We start from the raw sequence: 25,104 nt of genomic DNA, 5'->3' as shown, positions 1-25,104 counted from the left end.
GTTTTTATTTCCTAAAAGCATGCCTATATTTACATATATTTATGATTTCACCTCCTTTAAAGAGACTTACCCTACCATCCTCCTTACTAGTCCCAGGCAAGAATAGTTAGTTCAGGAGCTGACAAAAATGGAAGTTGCTGTAATTTAGGATGATCAAAGCTTATTTTTAATTAATTGGAAAATTTGGGCATTGAAGAAATAAAGAATTATATGTCATAATTTCAAAGTTAAACTGTGCTTTTCTTAAGTGGGAATAAACTCTTGCTTATAATAAATGATATAAGAGTACATCTTCTTCATGTTCATTTTATCAGTTCTGATAATAAGAGAGTATGTTCTTGCCTGTTCAGGTATAGCTTTCCTAGCCAAGGCACATTTAGGATTGTGATCCATGGCTTGTCTGTGGCCAATACAGTATAACTTAGCAAAAGTCCTGAACGTTATTATTGAGGACAGAGATGGAGAGAAATGAGAAGTTAGTCAGCCTCCTCCTGGCAGATGACTCTGGAATAGCAAATGGTCACGAGACAATTCAGCTCTAGTACTCTTTCTTAGAAACCTAATCTATGACCTTGAGTTTGCTTTCCATAATAACCCTAGGGAGCTCCTTAGGGAGCTCCTTCCCTTCTCTAGGCCTTAAGACTCTCACTTTTGAAAAATCAAGGCTTTGGACTAATTGTGCTACTGGTCTCTTCTTCTTATGGTTATTAACTCAATCGAGTGATTATCTCTCAGAGTACATAAAGATGAAGGGCCCATGAATGGATTTGCTAAAAGCTGTTCCCTGTTGGTGTATGTCATGAAAAGAAAATACACAAATAATTCTATTGGATAAAGTTTTTTTCCCCAAAGATGGACTTGCAAAGAATCCCATTTTATGCTCTGATCAACAGTGTTTGGATAGAGCTGGTTCTGTAATGATGCCTGGATTAGGGAACCAGGGGGGTTGAAGGAGTCAGCCTCAGTGGACAACAGGACCTGTGTAATGGTCCTGGGAGACTTTGGTCAAGTCATCAGTGACGTTGGAATAGTTTCTATTCCCAAGTCTTTTTAAGGTTGAATCCACTCTATGTACCCAAAATGGTACTCTAATATTGGTATCTCCAAGATCCCTGTGCCTCTGGGACCACTGGCTTTAACCAAGTGAATGGCCTCTCTGTAGAGAGCCTTAGTAGTTAAGCTCCAAATTTACAAAGCTTGGTAAGGGCTAGGGGTTCCCCACTTGAATGACAACTGCTTTTCACAGCCTTCCTTGCTGAATCTCCTGTGGACAATGTGAGGTGTGTGCTGTTGGCACCAGCTTCTGCAGAGGCACCTTTGGAACTGAGAATTTGTGGCCCAGCAGCTCAGGGTACAGACTCCTTCTCAACTCTGACTTGGTATCTCTCCTCAGGCTGGGCATGCCCCTGCTGCCTGTCTTCTAAAGAAGATATAGGGGAGTGTTTAGGGACACAGTCTCTGGAGCAGGTGTCTTAGGCTCTATTTCCTCATCCATGTAACAATATTTAAATCCCTTAGACTGGTTTCTGACAAATAGAAAACATCTTGTGAGAGTAATGGTTATTATTATTATTAAGGACAGAGAAGGAAGAAAGTTAGAAATAATTGGTCTCCTAGCAGCATATGGCATCAGGGTCATCTGACAATTCCAGTCTTCTGGCACTCCTTCTTAGAAACCGTGATTTTTGGAACTATTTTCCTTCCTATCATAGCCAGAGGATTTCTGGGTATATCCAACATCTTCTTCCTTAATGCCTGTCATATAGTTAGCAGGTGATCTGCATTTGTCTTCCTACCACTCATGTTCTCTGAAGCTTCTGCATGTTTGTTCTGCATATACCCTTTGGATTCATTGTCCTGACCCTAAACCATTCCATGACTTGAGGTCATAGATACTGACTAATGTTTTACTAATACTACCAGGACCTCCATGTGTGGCAGCAGAAGGTATGCAGTGCATACTCCAAGGGCCACTATTCTTTTTGGAACTAATCTCTGAACTATATGTTCCAACCCAAAACATCTTAAAAATTTGAGTCAATCACTCAGAATAGCCAAAGAAATCCATAGCAAGAAAAGTGAAGCAGGAGGCATCACAACACCAGACCTTAAATTTTACTGCAGAGCAATAGTAACAAAGATGGCATGATATTGGCACCAAAACAAACATGTTGAACAATGGTACAGAATAAAAGACACAGAGACAAACATAAATACAGTCATCTCATATTAGAGAAAGTTGCCAGAAACATATATTGGAGAAAAGATAAACTCTTTAGCAACTGGTGCTGCAAAAACTCAAAATCCATCTGTAGCAGAATAAAATTAAACCTCTATTTCTCACCCTGCACAAAACTAAATTCTAAGAGGATCAAAGAGGGACTGGCATTATGGATCAGTGGTAGAGCATTTGCCGAGCATGTGTGAGGCACTGGATTTGATCCTCAGCACCACATAAAGATAAATAAATAAAGGTATTGTATCTATATACAACTGAAAAACAATATTTAAAAAAAAGTGGATCAAAGACATACGCACTAGACCAGAGACCCTGCACCTAATAGAAGAAAAAGTAGGCCCAAATCTCAACATATCAACTTAGGAACTGACTTCCTTAATAAGACTCCTAAAGTGAAAGAAGTAAAATCAAGAATCAACAGATGGGATGGAATCAAACTAAAAAGCTTCTTCACAGCGAAGGAAACAATTAAGACCATGAAGATAGAACCTACAGAATGGGAGAAAATCTTTACTACACATACCTCAGATAGAGCATTAATCTCTAAGAACTGAAAAAAAAAATTCAACGCCAAAAAAAAAAAACCACAACAATACACAACATAATTAATAAATGGGCAAAGGAACCGAACAGGGACTTCACACAAGAAGAAATATAATTGGTCAACAAATATATGAAAAAATGTTCAACATCTCTAGAAGTTTGAGAAATGCAAATTAAAACTACACTGAGATTTCATCTCATTTCAATCAGAATGGCAGTTATCAAAAATAAAAGTAGCAATAAATGTTGGCAAGAATGTGGGGAAAAAGGCACACTCATACATTGCTGTTTACATTGCAAATTGGTGCAACCACTCTTGAAAGTAGTATGGAGAACCTCAGAAACTTGGAATGGAATCACCATTTGACCCAGTTATCTGATTCCTCCGTTTATACCCAGAGGACTTAAAATCAACATACCACAGTGACACAGCCACATCCGTGTTTATAGCAGCTCAATTCACAATATCCCAGCTATGGAACCGAGGTCAGATAATTACATAAAGAAAATGTGATATATATATATATAATGGAATATTATGTAGCCATAAAGGGACATGAAATTATGACACTTGCTAGTTAATGGATGAAAGTAGAGATTATCTTCTTTTAATGCTCTTCCTCCCTACCCCATTTTGAGTCACCCCCCTTATATCAGAGAAGACATTCAGCACTTATTGTTTAGGGATTGGCTAACTTCACTTAGCATAATATGCTCTAATGCCATCCATTTCCCTGAAAATGCCATGATCTTGTAATTTTTTAGTGCTGCATAATATTCCAGCACTAAAAAATGCCACTTTTTTGAGGTACGTGTAGTAAAGATTTTCTCCCATTCTGTAGGTTCTATCTTCATGGTCTTAATTGTTTCCTTTGCTGTGAAGAAGCTTTTTAGTTTGATTCCATCCCATTTGTTGATTCTTGATTTTACTTCAAATGCCACATTTTTTTTTATCCATTCATCTATTGAAGGGCATCTAGGTTGGTTCCACAGTTTAGCTATTGAGAATTGTGCTGCTATAAACATTGATGTGGCTGTGTCCCTTTAGTATGCTCTTTTTAGGTCTTTTGGGAATAGTCCGAGAAGGGGAATAGCTGGGTCAAATGGTGGTTCCATTTCCAGCTTTCCCAGGAATCTCCATACTGATTCCCAAATTGATGGCACCAATTTGCAGTCCCACCAGCAATGTACAAGTGTACCCTTTTCCCCACATCTTCTCCAGCACTTGTTGTTTGACTTCATAATGGCTGCCAGTCTTACTGGAGTGAGATGGTATCTTAGAATAGTTTTAATTTGCATTTATCTGATTGCTAGAGATGGTGAGCATTTTTTTGTGTATTTGTTGATTGATTGTATGTCCTCCTCTGAGAAGTGTCTGTTCAGGTCCTTGGCCCATTTGTTGATTGAGTGGGAGGGAATGGGAGGGAGTAGGGGAATTGCACGGAAGATGGAAGGAGACCCTCATCGTTATACAAAATACATGTATGATGATGTGAGGGGAAAAAAAAGAAATGTATCACATTAGATTGGGTAGAGAGAAGTGAGGGGAGGGGAAGGGGGGTTAAAGAAGGGAAGCAGAATAAAATAGACACTAGTATTGCTGTATGTATAACCAATGTGATTCTGCAACCTGTACACTCTGAAAAATGAGAAATTATACCCCATTTGATTCAAATATATGATATGTCAAGATCATTGTACTGTCATGTGCAACTAATAATAAATAAATAAATAAATAAATAAATAAATAAATACACGGTAGACTAGTAGAGTGTAACTGAGGTGGACCTTAAGTCCTTCTTGTCAAAGAATATTCACAATTATCTGTAAAGCCTAATAAGTTATTTTCCCTTTTTCTACTATATATCTGTATGATGCTGGATTTCCTTGATATACTTCAGCACAAATGAATACATTGCAACAGACTGAATGTGGAAGCTGCTAGAAGATTCCAGCTGACTCCCATTAAGGAAGACATTTAAAAGATTTGTAAAACTGCCGCTTTTTTATTCACAATGTCTTTTCTGAAAATATAGATTTCTTAAAAATAAAAGTGTTAATTATGCTAACATTCACTGCCTGTATTATTGTTGTTTCAAAATAAATTAACCAAAAAAACCCCCCCAAAAAAGAAAGTAGAGATTATCATGCTAAGTGAAATAAGCCAATCCCCCCCAAACAGAGGCTGAATATTCTCTCTGATATGTGGATGATAACTTACAATAGGGGTGGGGGTTAGGGAATAATTGAAGTACTTTGGATTAGACAAAGGGGAATTAAGAGAAGAGAGAGGGAATGGGAATAGGAAAGATAGTAGAATGAGTCAGACATTACTTTCCTATGTGCGTATTTGATTACATGACCTATGTACTTCTACTTGTACAATCAGAAGAAAGAGAAATTATATTCCAGGTATGTATAATATTTCAAAGTACATTCTATTGTCATGTATAACTAATGAGAATAAATTTTAAAGAAGTTGAGTCAATCAAAAGGACTTGGTACAAGACTCATCTGCAAGCTGGTAAATCTGAAATAGTATGCTTTTAAAGGTAGTTTTATACCATGATTCCTTGACAAAAAAAAAAAAAATTGTTTCCTTTGTTTATCCCTGTAACAGTGCACACACACACAGTTATGTGACTGTCATGGAATGGGAGATTATTAAGCATTGAAAACTGAACTGCAAGATGAAATCTGTTAATAGGTAGATTATGGAATACAAGGAGGTTTACACCTTGCAAGGCTGATTTTATATGTGTATACAATAAACTATGGAAGATTTTTAGATTTGAGGGAGGAGCCCTTGATCTCCAGTAAACAGACACAAAAATTTTCATGCACTTAATATCCAAATTTCACTATTAAAATTGCCTCCTATGCCTGATATGTATGCCATATAGTACATGCATGTACCTGGAACACATGGATGCATTTATTTCCATCAGTCATTTTCCCTGTAGTGTGAATGAGTGTACCATACGTGTTGACAAGAAAGGATTTGATGGAGCAAGTTGGAGGGGATCTGGTTGCATTGAGTAGTTTCCATCATCTGTTTCCATGGGAAGACAGGCCTGACAGGGAGGGCTTAGTGAACAGCAAGTGCTGACCACGCAGAATTTTTTTGAGATAGACTCTAACATCACAGTTTTTATTTAGAGTTTACCTTATGTTCAAGGATTGGTCAAATATGTTAACTGAAGATTTTTGTATCCTTAGGATGTTCTCAGAAGTTAAATAAAATCTTTCCCTCTCACACTTGAGTAAGCAGAGTTGATACTGCATTCTTTTCTCTTTTTCTGTCATTTATTTATTTATTTATTTGGTAGCAGCAGTTGAAACCAGGGACACTTAACCATAGAGCCATATCTCAGGCTTTTAAATGTTTTTAAAATTTTTAAAACAGGGTATTGTTAAGTTGCTTAGGGCCTCACTAAATTGCTGAGGCTGACTTTGAACTTGTGATCCTCCTGCCTCAGCCTCCCAAGCCCCTAGGATTACAGGCAGGCCCCATCACACCTGGCACATTACTTTTTCTTTCGAGCAGTAAAATCTGCCACCATACGTGGCTCTTCGTAGACATCCATTAAATGCCTCTGGAGAAAAATATGATTCACTGTCTGAATCTTATTTTTGCCAGAAGATAATGAAGCATATTTTGAAACAAATTTTAGGCAATTACTAGCTTCCTCCTTTAATAAATATGTTTTTCATATCTTGATAGACAGTCATTATTCCTTTTAGCATCTCCCCACAGTCCCTCACCTTCTACTGCTGGACTTGATATTACTCTGTTGTCCCAATAGTGGTTTTCTATAGACTTAACAAAAACACTAATGATTTCTGTCATTCAGGATGTGTATTTTCTCATTTCAGAAAGTGGATGTCACCAGCAGGGCTGTGATGGAAATAATGACTAAAACAATTGAATACCTTCAACCTAATCCAGGTAAGGGATTGTCTTACCTGTATTTAGCATGCCTCGCAATTAATCTTTAGCTTCTCTTTGATAGACATTTTCAGTTTGGTGGGCTTCTTCATCATTCTGCTTTTCTGGAGGTTCAATGACATCACATATAGTGCTTCAACTGGGGGAGGGTGACTTTTTATTTTTATTTATTTATTTTTAAAGAGAGAGAGAATTTTTTAATATTTATTTTTTAGTTTTTGGCGGACACAACATCTTTGTATGTGGTGCTGAGGATCAAACCCAGGGTCGCGGCATGCCAGGCGAGCACGCTACCGCTTGAGCCACATTCCCAGCCCAGGAGGGTGACTTTTTAAAGCTCACTTTGCAGTAACCAGAGGATCTGTGATATTTTATCCAACCATGGTGTATTTAACAAATGGTGTGCATGGACAGCTTGATTGACATATAAAGTCATGTCTCATGCTCTTATCACTTGACCTTTAATTTGCAAGAGATGGTAAGGAATAAAATGTGTGTATTTTTAAGGTAAGATATAATCCCAGAAGATGTGAAAAAAAGTAGGAAGGTGAATACTTTGGTGAAATACAAAAGGTTTTTGTTCTTCTAGCATCAGAGGGTTGTCCTTGATTCTGATTCTTCTAACCTTAGAGAAAAGAATTATAATAGAAATAATGCAGCTATACTTTGAAAAGAGAACCAGGTAGAACTGGCTCTTTCAATAGGCTCAAGGTGTAGCAAAGTAAAGCAACCTATATCATAAGCCTCCTCATTATACTTTCTCTATATCTGTTCCTGACCACAGGGTGTAAAACTCAAAGCAGGGCCAAATATACAGATATTTGGAAGCATTTGTTTTTGAGATTAGTTTCTTTGGGAGTTTTAGGTTGGACTGCCATGTCCCTGGTGGTTCTTGGAAAGATGGTGCAGGCGACTGTCTCAGCCCCAGTGGGTTTGGATACAGAGCCTAAGTGGTCAAGAAACAAGGAAAGTGGAGTGTGTGAGATCAAATGAAGTCCCAGTGCTCCTAGTAAGGCTGCTACTCTCTCCTGCCCCCACCCCCGCCAGCCCCCGTGTTGCAGCTTTCAATCACATTTTGTTTACCTATGGCAGCACAGCTGCTATTTTGAAGATGAACAAACTATGTGGGAATAACATTCTGTTTTCTTTTTCCTTCTTAAAACATGCTAGAGATGAGATAATGTGAGGGTGGAAAATATAGAAAAAAAAATATGGGAAAGGATGGGAACCAGGAATTTAATTGATAGCAGACCAGAGAAGTTTTCAAATGGTTATTAGCAAGTTAGATAAAAAATAACAAAATACAAGCCCCTTAATTTTTACCCAAAGCCTTCTTCATAACCTTTTTATTCCAAAGAAATACAAAGATACCTTAGCTGTATGCTTAGGCCATAATATTTAGACAACAGTAATTGGTCAAATTTTGAAAAGGGAACTACTTATCCTGCTTCACCCCAGGAAATAATTGTTTTGGGCAAGAAACTTTTCTCTTTATTTTTGCATAGGATATAAAAGTACCCTATGATTTCCTGGGATTCACACACGAATTATGGTAGTAATTCACAGTTTGGGGCTAAATATAGGGGACAGGGAGAGAAATATAATGTTTACTGAGCAATAATGCATTTCCAGCACAGTGCTAGTTACAGTCACTGTCTCATCTTTTAAAGTGAACATTTTCTTAATATAAAAATGAAATACAATGGAACAATTTATAGTATAAAGAATGGACTAAAAATTCACTGTGTTAACAAATTCTCTTTGGGAACCTTCTTTTTCCTGAGTGTAATAGAATTATACTGTGTCATGGATAGGTGTAGGGAGTTGAATAGTATGTTCTCCTGCACACCCCCCACCCCATTCAGGTCTACCCAGAACTTCAGAAAGTGACCTCATTTGGAAATAGGATCTTTGCAAATATAATTAGTTAAGAATCTTGAGATGAACTCCCTCTGAATTTAGAGTGGACCCTAAATCCAAGAACTGGTACCCTTGTAAGAGAAGGAGAGAGAGGACACAGAGAGACTCAGAAGACAACTGTGGGAGGAATGAGAGCAGAGGTGGGAGTTGTGACACCTTGGCATAAGCCACAGAATGTCAGGAGCCACCACAGGTGGGAAGAGGCAAGGAAGGATTTCTCCCACAGAGCATCTGCAAGAAACCAACCTTGCTGACACTTTCGTTTCAGATTTTCTGACCTGTGAGAGAATAAAGTCTGTTGTCTAAGTCATCCAGTTTGTAGTAATATGAAATGGCAGCCTGAGAAAGCAAAAGCTATGGACAGCTTCATTCTATGCACAGAAATATCAAGGGCCAGAGAAATTAAGAAACTGTTGGAGTCACATATCCAAGAAGGGATGAAGCTGGGCCTCTTAAGTCCACATGATTTCTGTTAATGCTCTCCTGCCCCTTAGAAGAATGAGTTCCATTTCATTTAGATTTAAAGGGTTCTTTACTTTCAGAGTAGATATATTGAAAATTCAGAAAGGAAACATTGTGAGATTGAGGCTTATTTTTTATTTTGATTAAAAATGGTTAAAGGAGGATGTAATTGAGGGAGATATGTATTTTTAGAAATGAACATGCTAATTAATTGCCAATATATGGTTTTATGTCTCTTTGAGAATTGAATGGTTATCTACTGTCCAGAAGAACAATTAAGGCCATCACCAAGCAGTCTCAGTTTGGTTTCAGAAAAGCATTTATTTATGGGAAAGTCACATATACAAATAAATAAGTGTCACTCCTTAGCATTCAGAGCCAAATGAAATTTCATATAGTCATTCCTCAGAATTTGAACAATCTTTTTTTAATGATTTATGAGATAGAAATAAAATTTATCCATGTTTGGGGTTTAGATTCTCCTTGAATTCTTGCCTTGGAGCAGACACAGCATAGAACTCCTGGAAGGTACACTGGTTATTCAGAACCCAGGTGTCCTTTTGGAGCTGATACAGGAGTCTGGCCAACACTTGGAGGCACTCAGTCTTTGGGTATAGTAGAACATAAATAATATTCCAGATTCATGCCTTGTGCTAAGTATTTTAACTGCCCTGCTCTTAGAGACCAGAGCTGGGTCAGTAAGTCTGGATAGCTGGGTTCTGGTTCTGAATAAGCAAGACTGGGCTTGGTTCAGGACTGGAGCTGATGCCAAGTGACAAATTTACATGGATAGCCAGTAAAAACAGTAGAAATTAATGCTTTGAGGGTACTTTGAGAGTGCCCTGAATTAGAGGTACTCACAAAGGTGCTTGCTGGTTTTCAGATCTTGTGATTGTGGAGCTTACATAGCTTTTATGTTCTCAAAACTTAAGTTCTATTGAAATGATGACCAAGGAGGTACTGATTAATTTTTAGGAATTCGTGGATATGCTCTGTGAAAGTCCCACATTTGTACTTGCCCACCTCCACAGTGACATTTTAAAAAGGCAAATCTGATCATATTATTATCTTTCATAAAACCCCCAATGGCTTTTCGTGCTTTTAGGATTAAGTTTCAAATTTTCACCATGGCTTAAAGGATCCTGCCTTCCTCCTCATCAGCCCTTTCCCCTCCACCTTGCTAAGCTAACAGCTCTTTCAGGTCCAGGTATACAAGGCATGCAGAAGCCTTCCTTGGCCGTGTCAGTGTTCTGTTCCTCTTGTAAGTTCAGCTGCTTTTTAGCAGTGGCACATGTCATCCTTACTGAAATTATGTAACATGTTTGTTTTTTTCCCTCTCTGTGAGGACAATATCATGCCTGTCTGATTCACCACTATATCCCAAGCCCCCAGTCCAGTTCAGGCAGCCAGCAAGCTCATGGCTATTTGAATAAATGAATTAGGAAGCACAGTTAACAGTCAGTAGCTAATGTAATACAACTGCTCTGCAAAGGAGAGGAAGTAAAAGCTTTTCTCTTCCCAAACCATTGGAACCACACATACAACAGGCATTTATCACATGCATATTCTTCTAGTGGGCCAATTCTAGATATTTCTGGGGTAAAATAAGACCCATATCAGGTCCATCTCTCTGGTACTCGACAGTGTAACAGTGTAGTTGACACATGCTCTGAGGAGGATGGAACACGGGGCTTCACAGCTAATTCCTTGTGGAAATTCCAGCTGATTGATGAGGCGAGGAAAAGTGGGACACAGGCACTCAATAGGCCAGCAGTTCTGCCCTGTGAAGCAGAGCTTTCAAGGGTGTGAAACAGATCTGTAAGGTCTTCCAGCTGGGACTGTGACATTCAGACAGGAGTAGCATAACCAGTGCCAATTTCTAAGCTGACTGGATAAGGTATTTTTAGAAAATATTTTTAAAATTTATTTTTGACTGATGCATATAAAATTTGTCCATGTTCGGGGGCACCATGTAATGTTTCTATATATGTATACATTGCATAGTGTTTCATACTTCTCTCTTCAAACATTGGCCATTTCTTTATGGCAACAATATTCAAAATCCTCTAGTTTTATGAACTATACAATACTACTTGTTATGTGTAGCCATCCTACTGTGCAGTAGCACACCAGAACTTTTTACTCCTGTCTCATTGTAGCTTTGCACCGATTGATTCACCGCTCCCCATCCATACCCCACCTGACTGTACCCTTCTTCTGGTAACCACCATTCTATTCTCAACTTCTGTGAGGTCAGGTTTTGAAGATTATACATATGAGTGAGACCATGTGGTATTTGTGTTTCTGTGCCTGAATTAATTCACTTAAACATAATGATCTCCAGTTCCATTCATGTTGTTGCAAATGTCAGGACTTTATTCATTTTATGACTGAGTAGTTCCATTGTGTATCTGTACCACATTTTTTTTTATTCATCCATCCTTTGATAGATACTTATTTAGTTGTTCCCATCTCCTGGCTCTTGTGAGTAGTGCTGCAGTGAGCGTGGGAGTGCCAGTGTCTCTCTGACAGGGACTGACTTCATTTCCCTTGAGTATATAGCTAGTAATGGGATTGCTGGGTGATAGGGTACTTCTGTTTTTAATTTTTTGAGACTTTTGAGGAACCTCTATACTGGTTCACATAATGGTTGTACCAGTTAACGTTATCTTCAACAGTGTGCAAGAGCTCTCTTTGTAGATAAGAAATAATTTGAACATGAAAAGTACTAGTACAAATTCTTGCTCTAAGAGAAAATATCATTGCACAAAATATAAATCAGTCTTTTATTTAAGTGTTCTGATGCCTTGTGGGGAAGAAAAAGGCACTAAATAGGCATTGTCAGTTTATATAATGCAGACCACGTATGTAATTACTAATTTTGTAAGAGCTACATCAAGAGAGTAAAATGAAAGGTGAAATTAATGACATTTTATTTAACCAAACATGTAAAATATTGATATAGACAATTATAAAGGCATTTTACATTCTTTTTTTCCTGTCATACTAAGTCTTTGAAATTTAGTGTGTATTTTATACTTCCTGCACATCTCAGTTTGGACTAGCCACATTTTAAGTGCTCCAAAGCTCTGTGTGGACAGTGGTTTCTGTAACAGATAGCATAGTGTCAGAGAATTCTATATTCAACCAGTTTAAAATTTGAAATATACATTACATAGTTTCATAAATGTTTAATGTGTTCGTAGTTAATAAATGTTTAATGTTTGCCACCTTGGTTTATGCATTAGTATATTTTATTTTCAATGGAAAAATGAACTGTTTAGGATCAAGCTGAAGACTATTAAGTTATCATACTTAAAACATCCGAAAATTCATTTCATGGTAATGTTGTGGAGATTCTCCCTCAAACAGAATCACAGATTGGAGTGTGAATCCTTTCCTGCTGTAGCATACTTTGTTATGGTAGAGACTTTTTCACTTAACACTGAGAAATTATTCTGACCCTAATATCATAAACCAATACATATTTCTAGGTTGCTGAGAAAAAATGTAGTTTGAACATAAAAATATTATGTAGCAGAGATTTGGTTCTCTACATAAATTCTAGTCCCTTAAATGCCTTAGAGGTCTTTTTCCAGTGTGTCCAAGATTCAGGTATTAAATTTGGGTCATTAGATTTCTATTCACTATTTTTAAATAATAATTTCAAATCTCATTTGTGGAATGTTGCCCTTTGGGGGAAAAAAGTTAGCTGCATTAGATCTAAAACATCTCATTAGTCCCTGGAAAGATATTACATCAAAATTACACTTCTTTCCCACAGGCTGCCCTTTTAATCATCTTCTTCCAAACATGAATAAATATAGTGATTATAAAATATTTTGGTGGTGGTGGAACTGAAAGTTAATGCACAGATCACCTGGCCTTTGTTTACCCAATCTTTGTTCCCACAGCACTGTATTTTCTATATTTCCTGGAGGACAAGCCTGAGCATTTTCATCCAGTGTCTTTAAGAGCTCTTGGCATTGTACTTGACACGTGATTTGCCCTCGGTATGTCTGCCATATAGGTGTCTGATGAATCTGCAGCATTCACCCCTCAGGTGAAGAATGAGGAATGTACTGTCTGGTAGCCAGTACCTTTTACCTTTCCAAATTCTGACACTGAAAAATTTCCAAATGATGGGTTACAAAAGCAATTGTGAGGAAAATGTTAAAATTCAAAGGAATAGGGTCTCACAAGGATAACATATTAAAGAGGAAAATGTAAGTAAAGCAATAGGCAGTATAATCCATATACTGTATGTATTGAAAAGGCTGGCATGGTTTCCTATTTTTACTACATCTTTGGGAAAAATATGGAAAGTTAGTAGGTTCCTAATATACTTGAGACTTTAAGTAATTCATAATTTTAAGTCAGCTGGAACTGATGGTGGATTAATGATACTCATTCCCTATGTCTCTAAAGAATACTAAAGCCAGACATTATTTAAAATAGGGTTGCTATTGTCATCATTATTACACTGATGCTGGGATTGAGCCCAGGCCTCAGGAATGCTCAGCAGGTGCCCAGCGCTGCGCCACAGCTGAGGAGCCCTGCACTCTCTGCCTCTCCAGGCTCCTTCTCCCTCCTGTTCACCGTGCTGCAGCCTCACTGGCCTTGTGGTTTCTTCATTGCCTCAAGCTCTTTCCTGGACCAGGAATTTGTGGTAGCAGTTCCCGCTTCCTGGAGTGCCCCACATGCTCCTTTTTGACCTCTCTCATCTTACTCATCCTTCCTCAGTTCAAATTATCCTCTCCTCTGAGAGGCATCTGCTGCGCCCTCATTCTGCACAGCCCCTGAAGCTTTGCCTCCTCACCACACATTTCTGTCATACAAGCCCCTTCCACACATCTCTCAAGTGATTTCACATAGAGTAAAACTGAAAGCACTTACTGTTGGTGACAGGGACTTGGTGGTCCCACCTCGTTTTCTGCATTTCAAACAATCTTCATCATGTTCCCTCTTTGCCAGCCTTGCCAGGTTTCTCAAATGCAGGCGCATTCTCACTCATGTGGGCCTCGTCAGTCCTTTGGCCTGAGTCTTCCCTCTCCATGTCTTCTCAGACTCTAGACTCATGTCTCTGCTCGAATGTTACCTTGCATGGCTTTCTTGTACAGCTCTTTTAAAATATCAATCCTTTCACTCCCTAAGCCCTTTTCTTGTTTTATTTTTCTTTGTAGCACTTATCTTTAGTACATTTACTGTGTGTTTCATTGTTAAAATACTGCTTATCTCTGTCACCAAAATGCAAGTGGTGTAGAATCCTGAGTGTAGGATTGTTGTTGATACACTGAAAGGATCCTGATTTTTTTTCATAACTGTACTTGGAATGTTTACTTTGTGTGTCATTTCATATGTTCAATATACTACCATATTCCTTTACTCTCCTAGCCATTTCCATACATCAAGATGTACATCATATTTTGTCACTCCTACTTACAACTCTCAAGTGTTTTCTACCGAAGGAAGAATAGACTGAGAATTGACACCCAATCTTGTGCCTGTCTCAGGTATACTCTTGCACAGGGTTAGAGCTAGGGTTAGCTCTCAAGATAGCTTCTGCTTGTCATCACTCAGCCTGCAGTCAGATGCCTTCTCCTGGTGTGATCCTTTCCTGGCCATCCTATTTAAAATAGCCTGTTCCTACTTCTTTCATTATTTATCCCTTTTGTTATTTTCTATCCCAATTGAATTTATACTCCAGATTATCTTTTTGTTTATTGTCTGTCCATCACCTCCATTTCCCATCCAGAATATAATCTCCATAAAGGTAGGGACTTGTCTGTCTTGTTTGTTAAAAGATATATCCCTCATATATACACAGTGCCCCCCATAAATATTTTGTGAATGAACCTCTCTTTATGTCATAACTCATCAAAGGACTATGTCTGTTTTGCTTATTTTATATACTGTGCCTAGCACAGTCCTTAGTGCTTATCAATTAGTTAATGTGATCTGAATCAGTTATTCATCAAATTAAGTCTATTTAAACTCCACCCTGTAGGAGCCGCAAACCTTTCTGGTAGAATATTGGTCTGCAGGCTTGTGCAGGCCAGAATCAGCTTTTAGTTTGTCTTTCTAATATCTCCTTCATGTCAAAATTGATATGTTTCACAAGTAATTGCTTTGGGAAAATGCGTATGTGCACACTATCATGGGTGAGATTATTGGACCGAAGCTAGTGACAGAACATTTGTTTTTGTAAACCTAGATAATAGTTGTTCTTGTTTGAAATGAGAAAACTAAAGCTGCAAAATAGATGAATTTTCCCAAAATCATTCAATAGAAAAACCAGAATTCTTATAGTTGTCTTTAAATTTCATTTTGTTTTCACTGTCTTTTTTTTAAAAGAGAGAGAGAGAGAGAAGAGAGAATTTTTTAATATTTATTTTTCAGTGGACACAACATCTTTATTTTTATTGCTGAGGATCAAACCCAGCGCCCCGCACATGCCAGGCAAGCGCGTTACTACTTGAGCCACATCCCCAGCCCTTCACTGTCTTTTATGTTGCAAAATATGAAGATACCTTCAGTCTTGGTACGTGGCAGATACACTCTTAGGTTGACCTCTAATACCTCACACCCATGTAACCCATGTCCTTTGAGTGGGTGGAGCCTGGGATTTGCTTTTAACCCTAAGTATGGCAGAAGTCATGGGACCAACCATTCAGCACTCCCTTGATTAGCTAACATTATATGGCAAAGTAGATGGGCTGTTTCTTCCATGATTTTCTTCCATTGTGAGTCTGTTTTAGCCCACTAGAGTGAGAGAGATTCTCCTTTACTGACCTAGAAGAAGCAACCACCATATTATGACTGCCTAAGGAGAGAGAACCAACTGAGGTGGTCCCTTGAACCACAAGATGGCCACTACCTGGCAGCAAGTAAGAAGCTAGGGACCTGTCACACAGACACAAGGAAGCACATTCAGGCAACAAGTTGAAGGAGCCCAGAAGCAGCTTCTAACCCACTCAAGCTTTCAGATGACAGCCTGGCTGACACCTTATTTGTCCTACTATGAGAGCTTAAGCAGAGGACTTCCAACTTATAGAAACTGAGATAATAAATGTGTTGTTTGAAGCTAAACCAATACAGTGTGGCTATAGTTCATTTGTTTCCCAAGCAGAGCATGGGAAACAGAGTTGTTTTCCATGTGAGGCATATCTGCTCCTGTTAATTTTGGCTCACTGGATACCATACAGTGAAGTAGGAGATAGATTAGGAGTGCTTATCATTGTCTCTTCAGCCCAGGAGGAAGTCTCCTGAACATGTTAAGGAGTGGTTGGCAATCCATTCTGTGTTGAAACTAAAGATATCTTCTTGTTTTGAGCCATGATAGTAAACAACACTTCTCACATTGCCTGTCACTTTGTAGAAGCTCAAGAAATGTTACTCTCCTACCCTTCCCAGAGACCTTCAGCTCTTCCTGAGAGCATCTCATGTGTGTCCTCAGCCATTTCTCAGGCAAGACATCTAGGGAAAAGTCCTCTGTGCAGCCTTTCCCATGACAGTGTCATATGTCATTGCTCTAAAAACTTGAAGAATCAAAGGCTCATCATGTTAGTATACTGATGCTTGTGTATTTTTCAAATTGCACAAACTTTTTTGTGCTCCTGGGGTGCCGTTGTCTGCTTTCCCAGGGCTTGCTGTGAGATCTGCACTGGCACCTTGTAATACCCTGTCCTGAGATGGGAGATATTTGCTGTCCAATGTCAAGAGTTTTTACAGCTGCTGACTACCACAGCACAGTGTCTTAAAAATACCTCCCTGCTGCTTCCCCCTCAGGGGCATAAGAGAACTCTATCACCTCAAAGAGAGGCGTTATGTAAATGCCATTATTTGGGTTGCAAGCATAATGATCCAGTTTGGGAGTTACCTGTTTGTGAAAGACAACAGCAGATCTTCCTCTTCCTTTTCCTCAATCCCTTATAATACTTAATTTCAAACACAACTGAATTACCACCTAAATTTTGTGGGTTCTTTAGTAATTGTTAGTGTGCAAGATAGAGAAGCACATTGCTCACAGTGCCTGGAGCATCAGAGGGCCACATTTCAGACTTACAAATGTTCTAAGGTTTCATTCAGGAAAATTAGGCTGTTATACACAATCATCACATTGCCAGCATGAAAGATGCTGAGCTCCTTGCTACATACATTTTACTGCAAGTACTAAGCCCACAATTTAATATAGCATGATTTGGGGATTTATACTCTCACTCTAATATTATTCTCTCTATTACACTTTACAAATTTACAATAATTGAGAATTAATTTTTAAAATTTTTTATTGTGGTAAAATACATAAAATTTATTGTCTTAACCATTTTAATTGAACAATTCAGTGATAAGAAATACATTCATAATGCCATACAATCATATCACCAAGCATATCCGAGCTCTTTTCATCTGTAAAAGTGAAATACTATTGTCATTAAATAATATCTCCCTGTTTCCTCCTTTGTACCAGACCCTAGCACCTTCCATTCCATTTTCTGTCACCAATTTTGACTACTCTAAATATTCAAGTGAAATCATACAGTACTTGTCCTTTTGTGACCAGCTCATTTCACTTGGCACAATATCCTTATGGTTTATTCATATCATAGCATCTGTCAGACTTCCCTTCCTTTTCCCTTCCTTTCAAAGGCTGAATAATATTCCATCAGATATTTGTACATGCTGCATTTTGTATATCTGCTCATCTTTTAGATGAACACTTGGATTCATCCCCGTCTTAGCTGTTGTGAACAATGCGGCGGTGAACACATGCACAAGTATCTCTTGAGACCTTGCTTTCTAGTCTTTTAGATATATACCAAGAAACAGAATTGCTGGATCATGGCAACTTTATTTTAATGTTTTGAGGAACATGGCACGGTTTGGCATGGTGGTCCTACTATCTCCTGTCCTAACAGTGTGTAAGGACTGTAGTTACTCTGCGTCCTTACCGACACTCTCTCTCTACGTTTGGCAGTAGTCATCCAAATGGAGTGTAAGATGGTATGTCACTGAAATTTGACTAGCAGTATCCCAATGATGTTGAGCAGTTTTTCATGTGCTTATTGGCCATTTTAAAGTTTTCTTTGGAAAAATGGCTGTTCAAGTCCTTGACCCATTTTTAAATTGGGTTGTTGGGTTTTTATTGAAGTTTAGGAAACATCTGTATATTCTTAATATTAATCCCTATCAGATAATATTTCCAAATGTTATCTCCATTTCCTTGGGTTACTGTTTTAGTGTTTGTAGTGGGTTCTGATGCACAAAATTTAAAAAATTTTCATGAAATCCATTTTTTTTCTTTCTTGGCTTGTGCCTTTGGTATCATATCCAATAAATCATTGTCAAGTCTAATGTTATAAAGCTTTTACTATGTTTTTTTTTCCCTAAAGGTTTTATAATTTTAGGTGTTGCATTTGGGTTTTTGATCCATTTGGATTTAATTTTTATATATTATATTAGAAGACAGTCTAAATCCCCTGTGTGTGTGTGTGTGTGTGTGTTTATGGATATATCCAATTTACACAGCACTATTTGTTGAAAAGATTGTCCTTTTCCTTGAATGGTATTGGTATCTTATTACAAATGTTTGAGGGCCAGGCATAGTGGCAGACATCTATAATTCCAGTGGTTTGGGAGACTGAAGCAGGAGGATTGCAAATTCAAGGCCAGCTTTAGTAACTCAGCAAGGGACCTAAGGACTTAGTGTCTCAAAATGAAAAAGAAAAAGGGCTGGAGATGTGGCTCATCCTTGGGTTTAATCCCTGGTACCAAAACAAAAGATTAAAGAAAGAAAGAAAAAAAGTTATCATGTCATGAGGTGACATCTGCTGATATTTGAATGTAGTTCTCCCTCAGGAGATTAGTTCCCGCAGGAGTAGGTTGTTAGAAAATAGCAAGCCTGCCCGCTACCTGGGTTCTTATTTCCTAGCTTGCTCACGTGCCCCTTCTGCTATTTCTCTTTCCACTTGTCTGCCATGTTGTGATAAGTCAGGGTCCTCTCACCAGAATTCCAGTGTCCTGTTATCTGGACTTTTCAGATGCTAGAAATCATGAATAAATAAATCCTATTTTTTATATATTGCCCAGTATTAAGTGTTCTGTTGTAGCAACACAGATGGTCTAAGACATGTCCCATTTTGATCACTGTCTCTTTGCAGTGAATTTTGAAATCAGAAAGTATGAGCCTCTATTTCTGTTCTTTTTCCAGATTGCTTTTGCTGTTTGGGGTCCCTTGAGATTTATCATGAATTTTAAGTTGAGTTTTTGTATTTCTGCAAAAAACAACACTGAAATTTTGTTCTTAATTACATTAAATTGGTAAATTGCTTTGAGTACTATTGAGCTGAATAATGTTATCTTCCAATCCATGACTATAAGAGTGTATTTGTATTTATTTATGTTTTCTTTAGTTTATTTCAGCAATGTTTTATACTTTTTATTATCTTTTACCTCTTTAGTTAATTCCTAAGTATCTTAACTCTTTTTGATGCTGTTATAGATAAAGTCCTTTTAAGTTCCTTTCAAAGTGTTCATTGTCATTGTAAAGCAACACAACTGATTTTTATGTGTTGACTTTGCATACTTCTACTTGGCTAAACTTTGCTAAATTCATTTATTAGATCTAATAGATTTTGTTGAAATCTTTAGGGTTTTCTACATAAAGATCATATCATCTTCAAAGAGGTAATTTTACTTTTTCATTTCCAATTTGAATTCCTCTTGCCTCATTGTTCCAGCTGTGATGTCTACACTGTGTCAAATAGAAGTGGTGAAAGTAGGCATCCTCACCTTGCTCCTAATCTTGGAGGAAAAGCTTTTAGTCTTTTGTCATTGACTATGATTTTTTACTGTGTGATTTTCACATATTTTTTATTATGTGGAGATAATTTTCTTGTATTCCTAGTTTGTTAAGTATTTTTTTAAACACAAACAAATTTTGTATTTTGTCAAATGCACTTTTTACATCCATTGAGATGCTCAGATAGTTCTTTTAGCTTCATTTTGTTAGTATGGTGTGTTACATTGGTCAGTTTTATGTGCTGAACAATCTTTGCATTCCAGGGATAAGTTCTACTTGATTATGGTGTAAAATTCTTTTAATATGCTGCTAATTAAGTTTGCAAATATTTTGTTGAGAATTTTTACATTTATTTTCATAAGGATATTGATCTGTAGATTTATTTATATGGTTTTGATATCAGTGTAATGCTTTCCTCATAGAACGAATTAGGAAGTGCTTCTTCCTCTTCAATATCTTTGGAAAGTTTGAGAAGAATTGGTGTTAGTTCTTCAAATGTGTGGTAAAATTAAATCTGTGAAGTCATCATACACTGGACTTTTAACTTTGTCAGGAAAGAATTATTGGTAATGTTCCCATTTTCTGATTTTAGTAATTTTAATTTTAATTTTTCTTTTTTTTTTTTGAGGGGGAGGGATACTAGGGATTGAACACAGCAGTACTTAATCACTGAGCCATATCCCCAGCCCTTTTTATTTTATTTTTTTTTAATTTTAAGACAAGATCTCCCTTAAGTTGTCTGGGGCCTCACTAAATATCTGAGGCTGGCTTTGGACTTGCTATCCTCCTGCCTCAGCCTCCTGAGCAATTGGGATTATAGCTGTGAGCCACTGTGCCCGACAAGTTTTCTTTTTCTTTTTTTCTTTCTTCTTGTTTATTTATTTATTAGCCCATCTAGCTAGATGTTTATCAGTTTTGTTATCTTTCCATGAACCAACTTGTCTTTTGACAGGTGATAAGGAGGTAAGTAGATTGTTAGTTATTGTTGGCTATTCCAGTGTGGTAGCTATCAACTTATTTTCTCCAGCCAAAAGTGGGACAGAAGAGTATTAAAACCTTTGTATAGTACCTACCTTGCTTAAATACGTCATCTCATTCACAATCACAACATTTTTTCTCCTTTGTTGCTCTTTTTTTTAAATTTCTTTTTTACTTTTTATTTATATATGACAGTGGAATGCATTACAATTCTTATTACACATATACAGCACAATTTTTCATATCTCCAGTTGTATACACAGTATATTCACACCAATTCGTGTCTTCATACCTGTACTTTGGATAATAATGATTCTCACATTCCACCATCATTAATAACCCCTTGCCCCCTCCCTTCCCCTCTCACCCCTCTGCCTTATCTAGAGTTCCTCTATTCCTCCCATGCTCCCTCTCCCTATCCCACTATGAATCAGCCTCATTATATCAAAGAAAACATTCGGCATTTGTTTTGGGGGGTTATCTAACTTCACTTAGCATTATCTTCTCTAACTCTATCCATTTACCTGCACATGCCATGATTTTATTCTCTTTTATTGATGAGTAATATTCCATTTTGTATATATGCCACAATTTTTTTAATCCATTCATCTATTGAAGGGCATCTAGGTTGGTTACACAGTTTAGCTATTGTAAATTGTGTTGTGTCCCTGTAGTATGCTGTTTTTAAGTCCTTAGTATATAGACTGAGGAGAGGAATAGCTGGGTCAAATGGTGGTTCCATTCCCAATTTTCCAGGAAATCTCCATACTGCTTTCCATAATGGCTTCACCAATTTGTAGTCCCCCCAGCAATGTATGCGTGTACCTTTTTCCCCACATCCTTGCCAACACTTATTGTTGTTTGTCTTCATAATAGCTGCCATTCTGACTGGAGACCATCATAACATTTGAACCTAGTTCTTTATTATTCCCTTGATATAATGTATCCTTGCATTATTTAGCAGAAAATGATTATAGATTGTATCACTGGAGAAAGCAGTTCTAATTTTATTTTAATCTTCAATAGGAGGCTCTATTTCAAAATTTATATGTCACTTTGGTCCTCTACATTTTAACAATGCTTGTTCACAATGCTATTTGTTTTTAGGAATTAATTATCTCTAGTGAAATCTGACAGTTTCTAGAAGGAAGACTAAGCTACCTTATTGTTTTCTTTGACATATCCACTGGAGCTTTAAAAAAAATTCTTTCTTTTGCTCAGAGAAACTATATCATTAGAAAATGGTCTGGCTGTGGTATACATTGATGTGGAGAAAAAAAATTTAAAGACAGATTTTAAAAAATAGTTCATTGGAGTTTTAAAGTGATAACTGTTTCACTCTAGGTAATGGTTTTGTAAAGGATTGTGTTTTTGGGGTTTTGAAATTTTACATTTAAATTCTGTGCATTGAGATAGATATATCTATTCATTTGCAAATAATGTAGTCCACTTGATTTTCATGGAAAGAATCAGAAATTTTTGGATCTGAAAGGCACTGTAATGTGTGGGGTAAGCTAGTCTTGTGTTGAGTGAAGAAACAGAGGTCTGAGGTTAGGCAGGTCACCAGAGGTCATAAAGGTTTCAGAAAGACCTCCAACCTCTTAATGCATGCCCACTTCCTGAATGATCACATTTCCTCACCTCTGTATTTTAAAACATTTAATGCATGTAAGTAAAGCTAAAGCTTTGCATTCTGCTACTGCTCCGTCCTAATTTGACCTAGTTTAGAGAAGATCTAATAAAGCAGTGAGAGCCAGTGCAGCATTCTGGGAAGACCTAACTATGATTCAAGGTCTGGCTCTGAGGCTTTGTTGCTGCATTTCCTTGGGCAATGACATTATTTTTATGTGCTTCATTTTCCTTTTCCTGTAAAAGGGAGAAACAAAACTTGTTGTGTCATTGCTAGGATTAAAGAGATGATGTGAGAACTACAGAGAGTAGATACTTCTGAAGTGATACCTGTAAATGAAATGTGGTCATGATCTTCAGTTTCTCCAAGATTTTTGGGGGGATTTTTCCAAGTTTTTAGACCATTTGGTAGCATTTATGAGTATTAGAATAAAATCATTCAACATTTTTCCTGCTAAGGAACTCTGCTCTTGGAGCAATGAGGCTTGGCTTCTGTAATGTAAATAAAGGTGACAAAAGAATTAAGTCCCTTTAAGCAATAAAAGGCTCCACGAAACTTGTTCCAGGTCTCTGGTTCTTCTGTGGTAAGTGCTAAATCCATCAGGTTTCCTCACAGACCACAAAGATGTGACTCAGTACTGTGGCCACCTGCTCTGCTTGAATGTGTCTGCTGTGTTCATCAACATGAGCTAAGGGTGGGGGTGGATTTTCTTCTCCCTGTTGTGATGGACAGATACCCTTTCAATATGTTTTCTTCTTTGAAATTTCACAGTTGAAGAGGGAAGGAAACCGTACTTGAGAGCATAACACAGCAATATAAAGTAGGTTGTAATTTTTTCTTAAATTTATAAATGGTCTCTCTCCAAACACTTCTGTCATAATCATTTGTGGTGGGAAGGAAGATGGGGTGCAGAAGGGCAGACTCACCCTCTTCCCTGCTCCTTCCAGCATTAGCACTCATTTGCATAACCCCTGTCCCCTCCCCACTCCACCCTGGCCTTGGATTTGTGCTGGACCTCTCCATTAAGGCTTCCTATTCCGTGGAGACTGCTGGTTTCCAGAGCTACAGAAATTCCATTCATTATAAACTTTGATTTTGAATTATTTGTAAATGAAACTTAAAAAGGTGACATTAGAACCCCCTATTTTTTCCTTAGGAATAGGAGCAATTCAACTCTGGCAAAACCCCCTTAGAAAACATCACTTGTGCTTGGTCCTCTGAGGCTTTTTTTAAAAAAACAAATATCAATGTTTTTCCAACAAATGTATATAAAACTTCAACACTGACTTATTTATAAATGAGTGTTCTGTACCCTATTTTAGAGACACAATAGAACCTCTAGCAAGAAGTACCTGTTCAGAGACAATCAGGAACATGGTATTCAACAAGGAACATCTGAATAGTGTATGTATATGAGTGTTATGTTATTTTTGATACTTCTTCATGTGTTTGAACTATTTCATTTTTTAAGCAAATAGTATAGCCAGCACAGATGAGAATTGGAGGACATTAAAATTCTCCTCTAGCTGGCGGGTTAATCACTGCTCAGTGCTTTAATGGTGCTAATAGGTTAACAATCTCTCTAGAAGAAAAACTTTAGTTTGTGGCAGTTGCCAGTATCTGTGTTGCAAAATCTCCTATGGCCATTTTTAAACTGCCAACAAGGTATCACTAAAGGTAGACATGGAAAAACACACTGTCATTTGGCTCCCTAAAGCGCTGCTGGCTGAATCCAGAAATACCATACCACAGAAAAGTAGACCCCACAGGGAAGTAGGCAGCAGATGCCCAGAGATTACCTTGAGATTGAGGCAAGGAGACCTTCAGAGCAGGGAGGATGTTAGGGACCTGTGTCTTTTGTATCTGTGAAAACCTTAGGTCACACATTCATTCATTGATCACATTCTTATGTTCTTATGGAAATAAAGCTTCCATAAAAAATTTATTATCCAAGAAATAAATAAATCACTTAGAAATCAATAATTTTTTTTATTTTTATAAGGCTTCTTTCAAAGTTAATTTTTTTAGTGGCTGAATTCAAGAATAACAATCCCAGATGGAATCTTTAAGAGAGAGAACTTCAGAAATCCATGTGAAGTGAAAATTATAACAAATGGTTTTATCATAAATGTAGCAATTCAGCAAGTTCATAAAAATTACTTTTAGATCAACTTTGCTAAAATAATCATCTAAAAGATAGTATAGTGGCTTGAATAGTATTCCCCCTAAATTAATGTCCCAGAACCTCAGAGTGTGACCTTTGTTCCCTTGGGTTGTCATAGATGGCTGGCTTAAACAATAGAAAAAAATGTTTTCTCATGGTCTTGAGGCTGAGCAGTCCAAGTTGAAAGTGCTGGCCATTTGGTTTTTGATGCGGGGTTTCCTCCTGGCCTACAGACATTCACCTTCTCACCAAGTCCCCATGTAGCCTTCTTACAAGTCTTATAAGGAATCTCTTCATAGTTTTCTCATACATTTTACAAGGAATAAATCCTAAAATCTACTTTATACATAATTTTCTATATTCTTTTTATTTGAAACACAGAAATTAAAGTTGGTGCATGTTGCTGTTTAAGAACTCA

At 37.4% G+C, this 25,104-nt stretch overlaps 1 protein-coding gene across 1 annotated transcript in view; it reads left to right on the top strand.

The window, feature by feature from the left end:
• The window catches only part of Sh3gl2 (SH3 domain containing GRB2 like 2, endophilin A1), a 217,873-nt gene that overhangs the window by 170,325 nt on the left and 22,444 nt on the right, over positions 1-25,104 (top strand). The window contains exon 3 of the mRNA XM_076845946.2: positions 6,659-6,731. Coding sequence (XP_076702061.1) covers positions 6,659-6,731 — 73 coding nt within the window. The remainder of the gene's footprint in view (positions 1-6,658; positions 6,732-25,104) is intronic.

The sequence above is a fragment of the Callospermophilus lateralis genome, chromosome 2 (assembly GCF_048772815.1).
Source record: "Callospermophilus lateralis isolate mCalLat2 chromosome 2, mCalLat2.hap1, whole genome shotgun sequence".
Taxonomy (NCBI): domain Eukaryota; kingdom Metazoa; phylum Chordata; class Mammalia; order Rodentia; family Sciuridae; genus Callospermophilus; species Callospermophilus lateralis.
This window is presented reverse-complemented; position numbering and strand designations above follow the sequence as displayed.